The following is a 20,223-nucleotide window of genomic DNA, read 5'->3' as shown; positions in this document are numbered from 1 at the left end:
GTTCTGTTTTACATGTAATCAGGTGAAACTAGCCAGCCTGGAAACAAAGTTACAGATATGATCTTAGAAGAATTAGCAGACGAGCAGTGAAAGGACACTGAATTTCTGGACTGTGATGAAGAATCTATGCCCATTTGGCCACCTTATGTTGGTTCATGTCTTTCAAAACAGATTTACATCTCAAGTCTTGGCTTTTTGTGCTCCAGCTGACACATTTGGATCCAATTTTCTAAGAGCATAAAAACAACTTAACTTTCATTTCCAGCTGGGTTTTTGCCTTAAGATTTAATTGACAGATGATGATTTGTTTTTATTTTTTAATTGTTCACTTCATATGGTGTAAAAAGTTGGCTATCTATCATGTAGGTATCAATTATATCAAAGAATGTTGTAAGCTGGTGCACTTTGAGAAACATAACCAAGAAAACCAAGGAGTTCTGTCACAGACATACAAAACAAGGAGGAGGTGCATGACGGTGTTTTTATTTTAATATCTGAATCATAGGTTAACCTCATACTTCTGCCATGGCTTTGATTACAGACCAATTATGCTTATTTCTGTGTGACGTAGAGCTGCAACCTTTGGAGGTTTTGTTGTCATGAAACTGTACAGAAAATGTTTAGTGTTAAATAAATGTCACTTTCAATGCATCTCGCCTTTACTTACTTTTGTATTGCATTCACTTAATATACAACATACACACAAACATATTTTTATTAGGGCTGTGTTCAACAAAAGAAAGTCTTGTCGAGACTGAACATAGGAGTTTAACTTTGCGGAATGACGCTTGGATGATGGGCTTAACATCCTGCTGGTCTGGGCATATCTGAAGGATGCTGCCGTTGCTGCCTACAGTTACAAAACTATTTATTAGACTAAAACACTGAAATATGTCAATGGTGATACGTTTATATGCTCAAACACAAAGTAGCTTTCCGTTTTTAGCTGATGTTTGTTCAATACTCTGTTCACAAGTGAACCCTTCACTCATGCAGGATGCAAACTGCACTAGACTTTTTTCCCAATTATCTATTTTTATGAAATGCTGCTACACTGCCGATCTTTGACATGGTAGAGGAGGACTGACTGTAAATGACAAGGTCAAAATTAAATATATAATCAGTAAACCACCGGGCCTGGTACTCGGCCCGGTGGTTTACTCGGCCTGGTGGTTTACAGTCTATCTTGGGGGGGGGGGGGGTGTTACCTCTGAAAATACCCCCATTAGCACTTGCTACTTTCCTCCTGATGAAACCAGAACATATCGACTAATAAATCAACCAGTCTGGGAGATTACAGCCCTAGTTTTTATATGTATACTGTATAAATACTAAATGATTTTCTGCATGGTTTACACCATGTACACAGTGGCGGCTCCTAGTGGCAGGAAAGTGGAACTATTGAAAACAGATTTCCCATTTCAACTCATGAACAGCTGGTTAATGTGCGCTCACAGCACATGACTGGTTCATTTTCATTCATGATTGTTAGTCATTTTATGAGAATCATGATACTAACACTATAAAGTCACATTAAAAGTTACACCCTCTAGCTTATAATGTCCCATAAGTAAACTATGTAGATAACTAAATGTATTTTTCATTGTATTATGAACATTATCTAATACAATAAATCATCTTGAATGCCCCTGTAGCCTTCAAACCTATTAAGTAACCTAGTGTAGTGTTCTTTTGTGTCTTTTGTGCAAAAAGAAAGAACGTGAAGTCCAGTGTTACACATAAAGCAGCAGCAGCTGAGCAGCACTTTTTCTACTGAGGTATCACTCTGTGTGTATTTGTTGTAGTGTGTCAGTCCAGGGACTCATCTGTCCGTCTGGGGATGAAGAAGACGGCCTTCTGCCCGATGTGTGTTCTCGGGCCCAGTTTAGGCTTTCCATTCTTTTTCAGACCCACGTACCACTTCCTATCCTGATACTTCTGTGGCTGATATGTGTTGTAGTGGTTCTCCTCCAGTCTCTCCAGGAAGTAACATTCATCATTTACTGTGGGCTGAAACACACACAAGCTGACTGCAGGTTTTGAGATTAAAAGTGTAAAAATGCAAGATGAATTATGAACACATAGCTGTCATCCACTTTGACCCGATAAATGATCAGCTGTGTGGACACTCACTGAGCTGTACAGACGGCCTTCATCGCTCATGGCCAGGTATCTGCTGGCTTCTGTTCCCTGGATGACCACGACACCTCTGTCTACAGATCTGAGCTTTAACACAGCTGAAAGGAGAAAAGATAGGAAGTAACATGGTAACAAGGAAACCCCATAAATAACCACAAATCTGAGATCAGCCTCCATAGGCTCCAGCTTCATAATGCAAATGAGGGAGATGTATAGAAAATAAATATATTAAATATCCTTTAAAATACTTGTTTGTAAGTTAAACTGTTAGCACCTAGCTCCCACATTTCATTTAAAGGAGGAGTTTACATGGCGCATGACACTTGGGACATGACACACCTGCAGTACAGGAAGTGGACGCACCACGGCCTGCAGACCTGGCTGTAAAAATGTGTGCCGCACCCGGCATTTCTTACTGTGAACGTCCCCGTCCTCCCTCTGGCCCTGCACCGTCCCATCGGGAAGGATCTGAAGGTGATGTCCGCCATTCATGCAGTACAGCCGAGTCCGCCGCCGGTAGTCCTGCAACAGCAGCGGGCTGCCATCCCGAGCGTGACCCTGCAGTGAGGACCCCTCTTCATCCGCCATCCTGCAGGGACTGTCCGCGCTGTGACTCAGCAGGTGGTCTCGCAGAGAGGGATGGTTTTCCTGGCTGATCAGCGGGCTGCTCTGTCCCCCCGCAGTGGTCAGGTGTTTACATGATCGTGCACGAGCGCAGAGACCACACAGCTCGATGCGCGGCCCCGACTCCTGGCCTCAGACCCCTGCTGGTGTGTTGTAACACCGCCTCTGTGCTTTCAAACTTTCCTTTGCAAATACACAGCAGCTTCTTTCGGCTTTTTTTCTTAAATTAATTAATTCTATTAATTATATCGATTTTATATATATTAAAATATTTCAACAAAATGTTTAGAAGGTTTTTAAAACATGGCTTGAAATCAATACTTGTGTAAAAAAGGTGTACAAGTTAATATGTTTGTGCCTGTCTGCTTAAAGAACACACTGTAACTCCAAGTCAGTCACTCCTAACTCCAGTTAGGATCAACACTGATCGTGGATCAGTTTCAGCGGCTGTTGTGCAAATGGAACAGACAACAGGTGGAAATTAGAGGCAACAATCAAGACAGCCCCTATAAAGGAGAGGTTCTGCTGAGTGTGGTTCCAAATCCAGACCTCCATGGGTTAATCATTTTTATGTTATTTTGTTCTCAACGTATTCCACTAATGAATCAGGATTTTCCCCTGGAATATTTCATTCGTTGAGATCTGGTTGTGTTATTTTATTTTTTGAGCAGTGTATGAATTACATACATTTAAAAAATAAAAATGACAACATGATTAATAAACTGGAGACGAATACGCAACTGAAACACACGCATTCAATTTTTATTTATAAAAAATGTTTGGTGTACCTATTAGTAGCTTATGTTTTTTTCTTAAGTTTCTCTGTGAGGAACATCATTCCTGCTATTGTGCCTTTTTGTTATTCTTTTAAAATGATGTTACACATTGTTTTTTTGTGCTGTCATTTTTCCATTTGTGACCCCTCTCAACTTCAGATAAGCCAATCAGGATCAATCATTTTAAAGCAACATGATCAAGTGATGGATCCCAACAGTCAATAAAACAGGGTGTCATAATGGAAAATCATATTTATTTGATGAACATGTGCTTGCTGTGATGATGCAAAGTGTCTTACAACAAGCTTACCGTGTCCACTGTTCAGAATCACTGAGTTAATATCATGGCAAACATCAGCTTACAGTTCCTCGTGTTTTTTTTTTTGTTTTTTTTTTTAAGTACCACACAAAGACATACGCTTTGACCTTTAATCAAAGGAGGGAAAGATCAACAGGAGTCACACTACAGAGGAGAAATAATACAGAGGGTAGGTACTGAAAAACTATTATCTTGAGACAAATACACCATTTTTTTATAATGGATTATATGTACATATTAAACTTGTTAAGCAAAAACAAAGCTTTTTTCTGTTTTTTAGAGAAAGTATTTACCAGTGAAACATGATCCGCCCTTGATAGTTCTCAAAAGTTAATGTCTGCATAATGTTTTATACAAAATAGATTTTCAAACAATATTTGGGTAGTGCAAATCTTTTTTTTTTTTTAGATTCAAGCTGGTTGATTACTTTCACAAACAGTTTGTGTGTGAAACAAAACATCCTATCCTATTCACAGTATTACACAATTTGACCAAAGCCACTAAAGAGTAAAAAATGGGTGTTTAATAAAAACTAACAGCTGTACATTTGTCATCTCAGAGCTCCTCTCACTGACATGATGTTGAATTTCTATTTTGCTTTGGTTCAAAAAGTTGAAGCGAGGCAACCGGACTTGTAGAGTCGCCTATGTCCAAGTTGCCTGGCTTCAACCTCTTGAATGAATATGACCTGGAGATGACTGAGAATCTTCATCGACATATTTTGCTTTGGTCACCTTGTAGTCAAACATCAAATAGGTTTTGTGCAGTCTTGAGTAGACTGGTTACTGTTTCCTGAATATCCAGAGAATCTGGCCTGCAGAGATAATAATATGAATCTCCTGTATGTAAATAGCTTATATCAAAAACAAAACAACAAAAACACACATTATGCTGTGTGAAGGTGATAGATTATCCGTCCTTTCTATTGCATATTCAGAGTCCTCCTCAAAAATGTACAAGAGAGTAAACACAATACATTTTTGAGTGAGAAGAGGCAAGTGTGCGATTTATATATATATATATTTATATATATATATATATAGATAGATAGATAGATAACATTATATACCTGTTTAAATGAAAAGCAGCAGCAGAGATTTGGATACACTGAATGTGAAAGTAACCCATGAGTAGCCCCTGTGCAGGGAGCAAGGATGCTTTTTATGTATTTCTTAATGAACCTTAAAGAAAAATCTGTGGTTTGATGTTGGTGGCAGCAGATTCCTCAAACTTTCCTCAACATCCCTCAACCGTTCCTGACAAGCAAACACAGGAAAACACACAGACACACCAACTGTTTTTTGGTTCGACTAAACATGGACACACTGTGTGAATCGGACAACCTGAGCAAGGGAGAAGTTTAACATGTAAGGACAAGTGCTTTTATATTCGCTGTTGGGATACATCTTCTCTCCTTTATCAATACTAGTTGGCTCCATGTAGATGCTCACCTGTCAGAGTATTCAAACTGACAGCTGTCAGTAGCATTTCTTTTTTTTTTTTTTAAACTACATGAATTCATTTTTAACATTCAACAGGGGAAACCTGCATTAGATTTAACACAAGCAACATGTTAAGAAGCCGAGCAGACGAACCATTTACACCGCACAGAAGGAAGAGGGATACTGACAGATGTGTTATGAATAAAGCTCAGAGACAAACATGAGTTCTTAAAATGGTGACGAACTCTCCCCTTAGACATATTTCTAAGCTTCAAGGCTTCCACCTTTGATACGAATACTGACTAAACTTCAGCGCCACTAAAAACAACAACAGAACAGAGAGTTTGGCACTGAAATAGTTCCCAGAGAACCGGCCTCCCCACAGTCAGCAACACTAAGGGTCTCACTGTGACAGGGCTCTATGAGGTGACTGAAGCTAAGTGCTTTCAAATGCTGGGGCTTGACTAACTAAAAGACAATCAAATATACGTGCAAAAATACTAAAGTCCACACACATCACGACGAGGTCTACAGGGAGGGGAGGGAGATGGTGGGGGGGGGGGGGGGGTATCAGCAGCTGTGGGAGGTGTACAGGTTGATGACTCTGCCAATGCCTCATCCAAAGTGCTGTCCAGCACACACACACACACACACACACACACACACACACACACACTTCTAAAGGAGCAGTCTGACATTTTGAGAAATACTATTTTTCACTTGCATGCTCAGAGTTTTATGAGGGCACAAATACTAAAAGAATCCTCGTCCTTACAGTGTCACTGCACTGACAGCAACCCACAGAAAAGTCAGTCACGAGAGCATTCTAAACCAAAAGGCTCAAAGTATCACACCAGCTTCAACACAAAAATCCACAACTTTTGGAAATATGCCATATATCAGAATTCAATTTTCTTTCTTACACAGAATACAATTTGCTTTTTTGTAATATTTTTTGTACTTTCCACCTTCCACCTGACTGTGTCAGGGAAACATCCACTGATGAGGTTGCTGTCACGGATACTAATTTACTTACTAAGATTGATAAACAAAGTTTACAACAACTGAGAAATTGTATAAATGAAACTATATTGTAACTTTTTTAAACCCAATGAACCATCTTGAGGCTGCTCCGTACAATAGAAGGTACAGAAATACTCTGGGACCACTTAGCTTAGCTTTAGCACAAAGACAGGACATGGAAATATACATTCCTCCCTTTTCACATGTTAACTGATTAGCTTTAGCTGTGCTTACAACTCACGTGTATATGTTACACTAAGCTAACCGTCTGCCAGCTTCTGTGTGACGGGGATATCATTCCTCTCGACTTTTGGCAAAAAAAGAGTATTTCCCAAAATGTTAAAGTACTTCTTTAGCAACAAGACTAGGCAACACAAAACAGCTGTTTTCTGAGTAAGAATATCTGTATACTGTAGAAAAGGATCAGCAGCAGAATCATGACTGCATTTTTACCTTTAAAACTTAAAATGTGGCGGACGGGTATTTTACAACCAGTTTGAACCAGGTGAAAAAATTAGTAATCATGATGAACTAAAAACACAATATTGCAAACAAATGGAATATGCCCTCTCACGTTTGATTGGCAGACGCAGGTAATTATCTCTTTCCACTAACAGGCTACTGGGGCAAAAGCGTGGACTGAACTGGAGACAAAATAAGGGACTGTTTTCTCTAACTTCCATCTTACGTCACGCAAAAAAAAGACTGGTACACTATAACAGTCTTTCTTCACAGTCTTTTAAAGCAGAGTACAAAGTGCTCAAGCAGCACTTAAGGAGTTCTGTGAGTGTGAGGGACATCGCATGAAAGGAAGCAGGCTTTGAATCAAAGGATGGACGAGCTGCCACTTCTAAAGATAAACACAGCCATTGAGGAAAAAAAAGGAAACTTACAACTGCGTGTAATATATAAAAAAAAAGTACAATCAACAATGATTAACTATGGTAGGAAGAGATGGCTATGATGATATTTGAAGCAAAAAAGGCACATGTTTAGTTCCCTTTTATAATAGACATGTGTAAACCTGGAAGAGGTCAGCTTGTGGGAGAAATCATCGTTTGTCTGGTGGACGTTCGTTCCACAGAATTGTTTTGTATGTCCAAAGTTAAAGCAACAAAAGATGCTTATTTAAATGAGTAAAAAACAGATTTCCCCCCATGTGGTGGAAAAAAAACATTTTCTTACAACCTCCTATAAAAACTAAGAGTGGAACTTACAGTCTAAAAGCCTACTTAAGAGCATGTTATTAAGCTTTGTTACCTCCTTCCAGGTAACGACGACCTGGAAAACTGTATAAACTGTTATAATTTGAAAATGTAGAAAATACTATCAGAACCTGTACATAGATATTTGTTCTATCTATTTTAGATATCGTTCTGAATGTGAAGGTAAAACCTGAGACGACACTGGTGTTAGCCTATTTCTCTTTGCGATTATCTTACAAACATTTCCTACGTACTCATTATTACACACTACAACAACACAAAACCTCTTGTGCTCGCCGTCTGGCTCAAATTCTTCCTCTCCGTCCAGACTCGGAAGCCTCTACCTAAGGTTGCATACTCGCTTCCACGAAAATCATTCACTCCTCCTCACCCCGGATCCTAGATCCTTCTATTGTCAGGAGCTGGGGAGGTTGGTTGAGTTGGGTTGGGGGGTGGTGAGGTGAGGTGATGTTGGTGGGGGGTTTTTAAGGCATTGTGTCTGTTACAGGGTGAGAGAGACCAGTCATCTCTGATGGAAGAGGAGAGGTTTGACGCTCCCAGCCTTGAATTTTGGTAACTGGTTGCTGATGATCTCTGCCAGCATCTCCGGGAACTCCACACTCAGGGATTTATTCACAAAGGTGTAGAAGCAGAAGTTGAGCAATCCACCCACCATCTGCAGAACAGATGAGATTCAGGCTAAAGATGCAATCGTGTTTAATATTATACACCATTTCCATTGGCCTAAATGACTTCTGTGACATTACATTTTATATAAAGAATCAAAAGAGCTAAAGACAGCAATCTACTTCAAATTAAGGAGACTGAGAGACTTTGCTACAGGAAAATTTCCCATTTGAATTGATTATAAAACAACATGATGTAGTATGTTTAATAAAGCTGCATGTGGACTGGTATTTGTATTGGTCCCTAAAAGTACATAAAGACATTAACATGTAAAGTGAAATTGTCCAGACTTTAGGAAAAAAATGTGTGCTTCAGAGAGGCCTAAACAATCCAACAAATATCATATAAATGCTACATACTTATCTTACAGAACATTGTCATGGCTGCCATTAGGGTTCTTTTAACAGAAACCTTATACTAGCAGACTTGAAGTAAATCTTGTAGTACAACAGATGAAATCACAAAATAATCTTTTAATTATTCAAAGAGTATTCATGTGCATCACTTTTTGTTGTAGTAGATTTCTTTTATTGTCTAATTGCAGCTTCAGACAACACATGCTCTGTATAATGCTCGTCCATTACCTTTCCTTGAAGCTATGCAAATGTTTCAAACTAACCAATTCATCAGATTATTCACAGACAGCAGCTCTGCAGCAGACTGCAGCAGGGCTATCAATCTGTGTTGAATTCTGCTCAGAATTCTATCACTGTGTGCTGGAGTCTCTGTACCTCATGCATGGAGTCCAGCAGCTTGGTGAGCTGGTAGAAACGCTGCCAGTTTTGGCTGGAGTTCTGCTCACGCTTCACAATGGCTTTGCCCAGCTCCTTGATGTACGACATCCGAATCTCATCAAACACGGCCTGGCTCTTCAGGCCGTCCTTTGGCACTGTGGGGGAGGACAAACTCAATATCAGCACCTGCTTATACAAATCAGTACAATTTTTTTTCCACACATCCAGAAAGGGCGTCCACTTTTCCATCCACCTTTTTGGCACCGGGGCGGTAACACTCCAGCATAACAACACAACAAATTGTGGTGTCCTTCCAGACTCAAACAGTATTTGATATGTGGTATCTGCATGAAAGTTAATCAACTGGTAAAGTGCTGTGACGTGATGGATTGTCCCTTGAATCCATCACCATCAAGTCTTAGTAACACTAGACAGTATTGGATTAAAAAAAATGACTTTTGTAGTGATTGCATTAACACAGCCCCACCATCAATGTGCAATACTGTTAGGCAGTGGGTATGAGAGGTAAAAGTCTGACCTGTGCTGAGCAGCAGCAGGACCTTCATGCACAGGTACTCATCATGGGAAACCTGCAGCCGGACAAACTCGCTGGAAATCTTCAGCATCTGCTCACACTGGTCGGTCATGTAGGGCAGCTTCATCCGCTCCCTGGTGGGTCAGACATAAACAGTTCAAAAGGTTTGTTTCTCCTGATTTTTAGGTCAGCTTGTGTAAATGTAATCAGCTTGTGTCAGAACATGACACAGTTCTCCATATTTCTTTTTCATTGTACTTTCCTCAGAAATTACATTGTGTAGTTTGTTAATGTAGAAGGTTGTAAAACCACTAAAATAACTGGCACTTGTCTGACTGACAAAAAAAATCTCTTGTATAAGAAAAATAATAAATACACTTCAAGCTTGCGATTCTGAAAATATAAAAAGGCCTAAACTGTAGAAGCCTTGCTGACAGCTCACTGAAATTTGAGTGGAGTCATAAGAAGGATGAAACACTGATTACAGATGACAGCTGACAGTTTTTGTTTCTTTGGATATACAACACGTGGCGGGGAGCTGCACGCATACAGACTGCTACCAACAGTACATGTAAAATCATGCAAGATCCTCCTTTTACAGTGATTTTAAACTGCTCAGTTTTACTCTTGGGTATCAAATCAGACTAAACATCACATACTCATTGATCACGAGATCTGGAGCGAAGCAGAGCATGTTGCCATTGCACTGTTGGTAAGATCTCCAGCCCAAACTGAAAGACATGAGGAAGAGCCAGGAGCACTGCAGCAGAGTCATCTGGTCATCAAGGTGCAGGTTCCTAAAACCTGAGAGAAGGAACACAGCAGATTACTGACACATACAGTCCTGAGTAGTGTGAGATGTGAAGAAAGTGAGGGAGGGTTTTACACAGTATCAATAAAATAAAATATCTTGTCTTAAAATGAAAAGTCCACACAATATCTAAAACACCAGAAAGACAACTTAAATCATTAACTCAGCTTTGTGCAGGGTACACAGATGTAAGCAGAGACATAGTGGACCACAGAGGGATATCTGTGATCAGCTCAATGTTATGCATGTGCAATGTAAACCAACCTGGCAGAGCCTTGGCCCACTTGACGGCAGAGATGACCTGTCGGCCACCGAGCCTGTTGAGGGTGGTCAGGAGGCGGGTGGAGGTGTCGGGCACGGTGCTATCATAGCCGGCATAGATGGTGTCCGGCTCTATGGCCTTTAGCAGAGACAGCATTGTGGGGACAAGTTGAGGCATGCACTTGGGTACAAGGGAGCATGCCTCAATTGGTGGAGAAGGCATTGCCTCAGGTGGGTTGCTAGGCTGGCTGCCCTTTAAACGATTCAACTTCTTGGTCTTACGAGCTACAAAAGAGAAAACATGAACAAACATGTGAGGAAGAGTTAGGTCACACCTCAAGAGAAAAGAGACTAAAGAGCACCCTGTTTGGTATTATCAGCGCAGATGATACGTACCTTCCAGGTTCATGCCTGCCATCAGACATTTGCGGAAACGGCAGGCAGGGCAGTTCTTCCTCCTGATCTTGTCTATTATGCAGTCATTCCTCCCAGCACACAGGTAATTATGCTGCCCTGAGGCACCCAGAAGAGGAAGATTAGTTTACACTACACGGTGAACATTTGTTAAGCTTTGTAGTCTTGCTACAAACTTTGCATTCTAAGGGCTAAATAAATAAATAAATAATCAATCCAGTCTTATAGCATAGTACCTTCCACTGCTCTCTTGAAGAACACTTTGCAGCTGCCACAGGTGAGAACACCGTAGTGGCAGCCTGAAGCCTCGTCAGAGCAGACCAAACAGATTTTATGAGCCCCACTCTTTCCCTGTGGAGCAGATGTAGCGGTGCCCCCTTCCTGCCTGGAGGTAGAACTGGAAGACAGAGCACAGAAATACAATGTAATAATTCCACCATCAGGGTAAATGTGTACTTGTGCTTATTTTTCCCTACCCTAGCAGCCCAACATCATGAGTACAGAAGAGTCCCACTCCACCCGTTTGAGCGTTTAAAGCCTAAATTATTTCAGTTATCCATGGTCAGTTCAGTGGTTACCAGTAAACAGCCATTCTTCCAATGGTTGAACCACAGACCCAGTCAACACTGGTTAGAGGTGCACTTTTTCAACACTGCCACTAGAGGACATCAGGCTCTGCTGCATCAACACACCAAAGGTCTACACCCCCTTTCTAACCCAGTGGCCACAGCAACAACAACGCCCACACAGAGAGGATATTGAGCCTCAGACATGCAATAACTCTGTCTGTCACTCTGTGTGTACACAAAAATACGTGATAAGAGCAGCTATAAACTGTTGCTTATGCAGATTTTTGCTGGAGATCCGAATTCACTGAAATTATACAACATGAAGACATTAGCATGAATGCAGGGCAGGTCCCTACTGCAGGTTCATTACTACCTCTTGTTTTGGCTGGGGAATGTGTATGTAACAATGTACAGACTAAACACTCCCCTCAAGTTGTATTTATAGAATGCACAGCAAATCAAGAACTCCCGAAACCACTGCCTAACAACATGCCTGTGTCAATCACAGCTCAACCCTGCACCATGCAGCTTAAAGTTTCCCTGCAGAGTTAAACACATTTTTCCTCTAAGAAACAAGATGAGCTGTGGTTGCGTTAGGTGAGGAGCAGTGCCTAAACAGAGTGCGGACACGCAGAGGAACAGGACTCAATTTTTGCATTAATATTGAAACTATACGTATATAGATGTACCCACAATATCAGCAAAAGAGTGGAGAGCCGTGTAGACGCTAGCAAAAAAAAAAAAGAGTACACCTGCATTCACACATCAGCTGAATCAGACATTCCCCAGACTGAGTACTCGTGAACCAGCAGGTTAAAGACCGGTTAATGTCTGATGCGTCTGACTCAGACATTTGCGTTAACACATATAGCCACACCGGTTAAAGTCTGGACAATGTCCAAAGAGCACTGCATGTATAAAAAGAGTCTGTATGCACACACAAAAGTGAATCAAGCCCCAGAAAGAGGGTGTGGTGACCAGAAGGGTGGGCGGAGGAGGGTAATAATCACAGAGCGATGATGATGATGATGATGATGTCAGAGGGTGTGGATGGGTGACCAATTTGTCCTTCACTTCCACACTGGGTTAGTGTTAGTGGGACAGCTTTACCACAAAGCTTTAGACTACTGGTTCAATCCAATTACTGTCACCACTGTGTTTCTGACAACAACAAGTAAGCTTAAAACGAAGTCACTGCTGTCCTGTATTGTCTCAAATCTGGAGTCAGCTGACTCAACTTAAAACAGCACCATAACACATACTTCAAATCTGTCTTTGTGGATCGTCAGACACAAACCACTTATAACTGCACGGCAATGTGGGGAGACCAAATTTCCTCTTTCTGAAACCATCTGTTGAAGTGTGCGCTCGGTATCAACAGGAAGCTCTTACATTCCCTTCAAGTTTACTATCGGTCAAAGCTTAGTTACAGCAGAAATGCAGAGACACACCAAGATGGGCCTCGGCTTCAGCAAGAGCAGTGCTGAGAAAGTTAACAGTGCATATCTCTGGGAGTGTGATCAATCAGACTGGATATTAATGAGGTATAGCACACCACACTGTCCCAATGCCCTGTTTAACAATACATAATCCCCTTTCAGCCGTGAGTGTCACGAGTAGCTTAGCAGGCCCCTACTCTATATACCCCCACGTGTTTGTCAATTCAGATAAGCAGCTCTTAAGGCCTCTCTGCTGCAATGCCCTGCTGTTGAGGTGCCTTTATTCCATTTCGACAAAAACATTGCAATTACCTAATCACAGTCAAAAATTCAGAACAATAATTATGATTAATTATAATTATGCTGAATGCCTGTAGCTAACATGTGCATGGGCTAGTTCGCTATTAAAACAGCTACCAGTATCAACACTGCACAACCATATCCTCATCTTTAACAATAATCTGTGAGCGTGATAAGGAGAGCAGGGAAAAAGCATAAGGAAGTACTCCTTCCCCGAGGTAAGAGCCACCAAAATAGAAAGGGGAACTGGTCTGCACGCTCTGAATCATCACATGCAGAACAACAGAGCCTCTATGAGAGTGGAGAGACGAGATTTTACTGGGCTGGACTTCTCTAAAAATAACGGTGATCCAATAATAAGAGTAGGTCTTTACATTTGTACAAAATCTTCACTCATAAGCCATGCTGTCACAGCAAATAAAAAGAAAGGAGACAGAGCACCATCTGGAACAGCGCTACGTCGTCACCAACTTTTTTTATGGCCACTGCATCAGTTCGTTTAACAGACCATTAGGACTAACATGTGATACTCTGGATGGTCCCTCAGTGTCACTGTCAGCAAAGAGCCCTTGTCTCTTCATTCATGCAGTATTGACAAACCAGTTTCGATAACAATGACATTCTGTAGCCCAAAGCAGCAGCTACTGTTTGGCTTCAAAAACCAGGAAGAAACTACACCTAGCTCATGAGGAAAAAATGAACCCAAAGGATTTGTGTTTCCAAATGAATTTCCATTATAGAACCGTTAGTGGCTGTGCGTAGGTGTGAAGTGGCTTCCTGGCCTGTAGAAAGAGTTGAAGGCTGGCTGCTGCTACTGTATGCATAACTGAAATACCTTTAATAATAACGGGCTACTACTGGATGTGGGAGGAACCTACTCCCAAAGTTTGTCTTTGCTGAGTCGGCAATTGTGCAAGAAAGTCAGAAGAGAAGGAACAATGCACAGACTCAGCCATGTATGTCCTCTTAACCTCATTATGGGGAGTTTCTGTAAAGGTACTTGGTGTCAAAACAACAAAATGTAAGTACAGAAAAAGCAGAGCAGTGTTACAGAGGAATGCAGAAATAATGTGAGTGACTGGAATGGCATTTGATCTGGTGCATTCACTCGGCACCAGATGTGGGGAGGCGGGAGTGAAAGTAGGTCAGAAGAGTGAGAGCTTCACGGTACAGTTCTATGGTCCGCCTTCCTGCCTGCTACAGAGCTCATGACACACCCACATATACACACATGCGCAAAACCTACACACTCATACATAATACATAAAGCTGAAAGGCAAACGTCACGTACAAATAGACGCTGCATCACAAAAAGTGATTTACAGCAGCTGAAAGCTTCTGCTGATAGTCAAGGTCTCTGCCCTTGGTTGCAGGAAACAAAAACAAGGGATGGACAGAGTGAGTGAGACAAAAATGCAAGAGAAAGCAGAAAGGCCACGGAGACGAGGGGCGTGCCAGAGCCAGACTGTACACTGAATTGCGACTTCAACTGAAGATTACCCTCTAAAATAGAGCCAAATCCCAAGAGCTTAGAATATTCACAGGCTGCACATAGGCTTTATATAAATACATATAACTATATATATATAAATGAAGCATAGACTATAAACTACCCTTGTATCCAACCAGACACCAAACCACAGCTGATACATGACAGCTGTGACCGACACCATATTTACTTCAACAGCACCACTTCCTAAATCCTTGAATCAAGGCTCATCATTCAATGAGATGGTTTTATAAGGCTCCATTTTCTGAACTGAGACAGACTAATTACCTGACGAATATCCCGTTCTACTGTTATGCACACTTAGTCATTAGAAAACTCACACATTCAACAGGTCTCTACAAAGTGTTGCAGCCATTGCAGCTGTCAAACACAGCCCCAAGGGAAAGAATCATCCCACATTCATTATAAACGGCACAGCCTGAAGTGATCCCAGAGATAAAGGTAGTAAGTTGGTGCACAATTTGAAGAAACCATATGTGCAGATGATGAATGCTGTGACAAAGAAAAAGCAACAAAAACCTTTGGCTTAGAGGAGTACATCTTGAAGTTTAATTCACCAGTATTGCCCCACATTCGAATCTTACTGCTTTAGACCACTTTAGATCATGGCACAGGTACTGCTTCATGCATCCTGGTCCTGACTACGCAGCAGGCTCAGAGTCGGCAGGTAGATTTACTTCTTGTGAAATATCATCAGTACAGGTTATTATCCAGCAGCACATTACTTTTTGAACCCATATGATCTGGCTCTGTAAGAGGTAGTGTGCAAGACTGTTAGTCATAGTGACATCACGTGACTTTATATGGCCATACTTTAATAGTTTTTTTATTAATACCTACAACACAATTGAGATGCATGTAATATGTTGGGTATTGATTGGAAAATGGATTATTCTCTTATTAATGTATATGAAGACAGTGTTGGTCTCAGTAGATCTTATTAGCATGATTTTATGGGCTTTATGGGTCAAACACAGCGAAAGAGGAAGTGTCATTACTAAAAACAAAGGTTATAAAAACAGGTCTATTCAATAAAGTTGTTTTTAATCTCTCAAAAGAATTTTTCGTCCATTCAATGCACGGAGATCTTTTCATTGCAGCTCAGAATAAACATGTAACACCAACATGTACAGACCAGTTATCATACAATGAGAGCGAGTATATATGCCAAAACGAGAACACGGCGAAGCATTTCTCAGGGTGAAGCATTCTTTACTGTGTGTGAGTCAGACCATAAAACCAAGCCTGACTGTAAAACTGAACAAAACAAGATATAGTAATTTGAAGCTAAACGTGTTATCAGTACCTGCATGTCTAACTAATGTTAGTTAAAGGAATTCTGGTCAAATTCTGGGGCTATGATGGGTTAGCTGCTTGCCTTGCCAGTAGCAAGGTTGCATGAAAGGTCTGAGGAGATACTAATATGATGTCGGACAGCCTCAGATCCACCAAGCCCAGCTTTCAGGTAATTTCAAGCCAGTAAATGTCACACAGGTTGGGTGAAACACTTAGTAAACAGAGACACACAAAGAGCAATGCTCAACTCACACATTGTTAAGCCGTTGACAGCCACACACCCAACACAAAACTCACACTACATGCAAAGACATAATAGTCCTACTATGTTTAAGCACACACGCCTCAACAGATCACAAAGACAGGGAGATTAAAGCCTTGTGTGAAATGAATATGAGGTGTATCCCGTGTCTCTACCCATCTGTTCCTGGCCACCTTGCAATTAGACAACTGTCAAACACTTTTAAACATGGCACCAAAGTTATTTGCACAAATAATACAAACACATCTGTGCCCTCGTTGACGTGAAGCACTTCTGCGTGCCAATCTTTGAGCTGATCACTCCCTGTCTGATACTGAATCAGACAGGCGTGAATGCAAAAGAGAGACAAACAAGAAAGCCTCTAAGATGGTTGTGTCTGTCACACCACTGTTCACAACTTGGCCCCATAGCCACATTCACAGCTGAACCCATAAATTCTACAGGGGCAGCAAAGTAATAACTGTACAAAAGACACTTTGTGGGGCCGTGTGTAGTACAAAACACTGGGACACTGAATGGAATCTCTGTGGAAGTGAATCACAGCAGAAATCACAGAGACAAGAACAAAGTATGGAAGCAGAAGCTTTTCGTCCGTCAACACAGAAGTAATTTAATCCTACAGTATTGGATTAATCATTCTCTAAGTGCCACACTAAACTCATCCAAATTGTTGAATGAACCGTCTCTGCTGCTTCTTGGGGACACATCTGCTCTGAGTGCAGACAGTGTAGATCTCTAGTTCAGTGATGGCACAACGTAGCTAGAAGATACGCCACAAAAACAACCTCATGAAGCCCCATTTAGACGCTCAATGTGTTGCTACAGAGGAAACCAAAAGAAATACCAGGTTGAAATCTTAATAAAATGAGAAGTAACACTGTTAATCGTGCTGTGGAACTGGGACTTGCCATAAAAACAGGCAATAATGCTTGGGCTTGTCCACTCAGGGAAGAAAAAAGCTTGACTGTCTGACTTGGATAAACGTGGAATTCCCCTGGCTTCTCTTTAACAGCACATCCTTTCTCCAGATCTGAGTGCTTACTGCTTATCCTGCAGCCACGTCCTGTGGAGTCCACAAGCCAATCTCACAAAGCAGGATTAGTGGGTTAACTCTAGGTAATTTTTGTCAGGAGAAGGATGGCTTCATAAAACTGCCATAATTTAAGCATATTACATCCTTGAAAATATATGTAATTTCTCAATAATTCATTTCTTCATCAATTATTCTGCATTGTGACTACTGACACCAGACATGACAGGTTGTTCGCATGTAAACTCATACACTGGAATATCCTGGGCAAAAACCAACAACTGATAAAGAGATTTTGTAAGATCAGTTATCTAGAATTTGCCAGTGTCGATCTGTAGAACCAGATAACAAACCTTGTATTTATAGCTGCAAACAACCTGTTAAGAGCTAAAAATTCTTTTGAGTGCTGATTAGTATTTTAGTTAAAAGACAAAAATGATAAAAATGTGTATGTTTTTAAAAAAGGCCCAAACCTCCCCTCAGCGGCATTTAATATAGTTACTCAATGTGTTGTTAAGGTCTGCCAATACTTCTTACCTTGTGAAGGTGGTAGAGAAGGTTGAAAAAATGTCGCTGGCCCTGTTGTCCCCTACACCCTGGCCTCTGTTCCAGGCCCCACCGATGGTCGTCACTGGGAGATACAGGCTGGACATTGGCTTTTGATCTTTCTGCTGCTGAGCATCATTATTTCTGGGGTTTACTCCAAAGTGGAAGCTCTGTCCTCCTGAGGTGCTTACCCCACAGATGGATATGGGGTTGGTGCTGGACACGTTTGTGGAGGATGTGCTGTTCATCTGGCAGCAATTGTCACTCACAGACATCCTCTCCTGTTTGATTACACCCGGAGTGCAGAGCTGAATGGAGTCGCCATCTTTCTCTTTTTTCACCAATGTAGACAATGTGGTAGTGGGGGTTAAGGAAGCTGGTGTGGATACACTGGAGCTGGACTGATCTGGACTAGCAATGTTGTTGCCATTGAGAGCAACAGAGACAGCACCAGCGGTGCTACTGTTCTCAGCCCCAGCAGCCTTCATATCCCTCTCTGAATTAACATCTGCAAGCAAAGAATCATCTGCAAGAGTGGACAGGAAGGCATCATCCCCAACATAAAAATCAGAGGGAGACCCCATGAGGTCAAAATCCTGAAGCAAATCCAGTGTATTATCACTGAACAATTTCTGGTTCACGTCTGCATCTTTCCCAATGTGCTCAAAGGGATGATCAAGGTCAATCGAGTCCTGCTCTCCTTTATCCATGGAGAAATCCTCTGTTTTCATATGGAAGAAGCTGGGATCTGATCCCCCAATAAGTGAATCCATGGAGGACTGGTTAATGCCTGCTGTACCGCCCTCCAACTGGGGCAATTTAGTAGTGGACGTCTGCGTCTGAAGTAACTGCTGCAGTCTCTGATCTTTGGTCAGGCCCCTGGCCTCTGAACTTTCTAACAAGGTGCCTACAGTGGCAGTGACAGAGGCGGTGGTGAGCTTCTCAGGAAGGGGGGTGCTGCTGCTGCTGAGGCCGTTAGGCACCTGTCCTGGCTGCATCAATGGATTTGATGGAAGAACAACAGAGGTTGCAGAGGCGATGGACATGGCACTGTGAGGAGCCACTTTCAACAGACCTCCCTCCTCCGGGCTTTCGGTGTAGACCAGTTTGCTTAAATGGTCATCTCTTCTGAATGTTATCTTCTTCATGCCACCTTTATCCATCTGTTTATTATGAGAGGAAAGAGACAGAGGGCGTTCAAAGACAGTGCATAGAAACCCATTTCAAACGCGCCAACTAACACTAGAGCTGCTAAAACGTGCACAGTGTAATAAAATGTGCAGTGGTTTAGGTTTTGCACCTACAGAAAAGTGGCAAATGTATAAGACGTCAGAAAGTTGACGAACATGCCCCTTGCTTCATAATTAGCAATGCTCAAGATAACCAGCTAACGTTAGCTATTCCTACGAGCAATCTGTGCACGCATATAAACACCTTATTAACACACTGTGGCGGAACCCACCTAACACTGGATCGATCACATATTACATACAGTGATTGGTAAAGTTCAACGAATATGCACTATGCTCGTGTTAGCTTTATGCTAACTGTTGGCATGCTAGTTAGCACTGTGAATAACATTTTGAATGTCGTTGACACTAACGTTAGCCTGCTAGCTAACATAGCTCTTAAAACAACATATTTAGTATTAAATGCACGATGCTGCTGTGCTCGTGTTCGGGTAACAAATCACATCAAATAGGAGGAACGTCTCATATTTACCCTTCAAATGACTGGTAGCTGATATGTGTCCACAGGTCGTCTGTCAACATTGTTTTGGTTGAAAGTGGCAGTTCACAACACGCTGACTGACTCAGTTAACGTTACTCTTCAGCCGAGGTATCGTTGCTACATGGCTACATAAAACGACAAACACGCCAAGCTGCGTGTTTAATTTGAGTTTTCAGCTCCCCTGTTCGCTCTAGCTGTAAATTGTCATGCAAGATGTTGAACTGGCCATGCTATGGTGATTTGTAGCTAGCCATTAGGAAACTAGGCGCTAACCTCCAGGAAAAAACATACAAAATGGAGAACAGAGACAGCCCCGTGGCCGACCTGTTTACAGCGTGCAGCGCTGCCCCCTGCTGGTCACGTTGGTGAACTGAAGCTAGATTACACATTTTAAAACTTGAAGATTTATGAGGAATGTTGCGGAAAAATTGATTAAAATTGAATAAAAGTAACCAACTACCAGTTACATCGTCTGTTATTTCCTAAAGAATAACAACAGAACATGGGGTGCATCCAGAGACCATAATGGATACACAGTGCGTTGGTATATCTCCTCTTAAAGGACTGTTC

At 41.6% G+C, this 20,223-nt stretch overlaps 2 protein-coding genes across 2 annotated transcripts; both read right to left on the bottom strand.

Moving 5' to 3' along the window:
* Positions 1-872: 872 nt before the first annotated feature.
* Positions 873-2,843, bottom strand: fgf1a (fibroblast growth factor 1a). Its single transcript, XM_028415650.1, has 3 exons — positions 2,556-2,843; positions 2,134-2,237; positions 873-2,010 (listed from the first exon to the last, which is right to left on the bottom strand). Exons 1-3 carry the CDS (start codon positions 2,725-2,727, stop codon positions 1,810-1,812), a joined length of 477 nt encoding a protein of 158 aa, XP_028271451.1. The 5' UTR covers positions 2,728-2,843; the 3' UTR covers positions 873-1,809.
* Positions 2,844-3,776: 933 nt separating this feature from the next.
* On the bottom strand, positions 3,777-19,925 carry nr3c1 (nuclear receptor subfamily 3, group C, member 1 (glucocorticoid receptor)). The gene is made up of 9 exons (XM_028415644.1): positions 19,645-19,925; positions 17,914-19,085; positions 11,207-11,367; positions 10,953-11,069; positions 10,560-10,841; positions 10,144-10,288; positions 9,488-9,618; positions 8,947-9,104; positions 3,777-8,204 (listed from the first exon to the last, which is right to left on the bottom strand). The coding sequence occupies exons 2-9, from the start codon at positions 19,083-19,085 to the stop codon at positions 8,052-8,054; spliced, it is 2,319 nt and encodes a 772-aa protein (XP_028271445.1). The 5' UTR covers positions 19,645-19,925; the 3' UTR covers positions 3,777-8,051.
* Positions 19,926-20,223: the final 298 nt, after the last annotated feature.

Source organism: Parambassis ranga, chromosome 10, assembly GCF_900634625.1.
Source record: "Parambassis ranga chromosome 10, fParRan2.1, whole genome shotgun sequence".
NCBI classification, from domain to species: Eukaryota; Metazoa; Chordata; class Actinopteri; family Ambassidae; genus Parambassis; species Parambassis ranga.
Note: the sequence above shows the minus strand (reverse complement) of the source record. Positions and strands in the feature narration are given on the sequence as shown.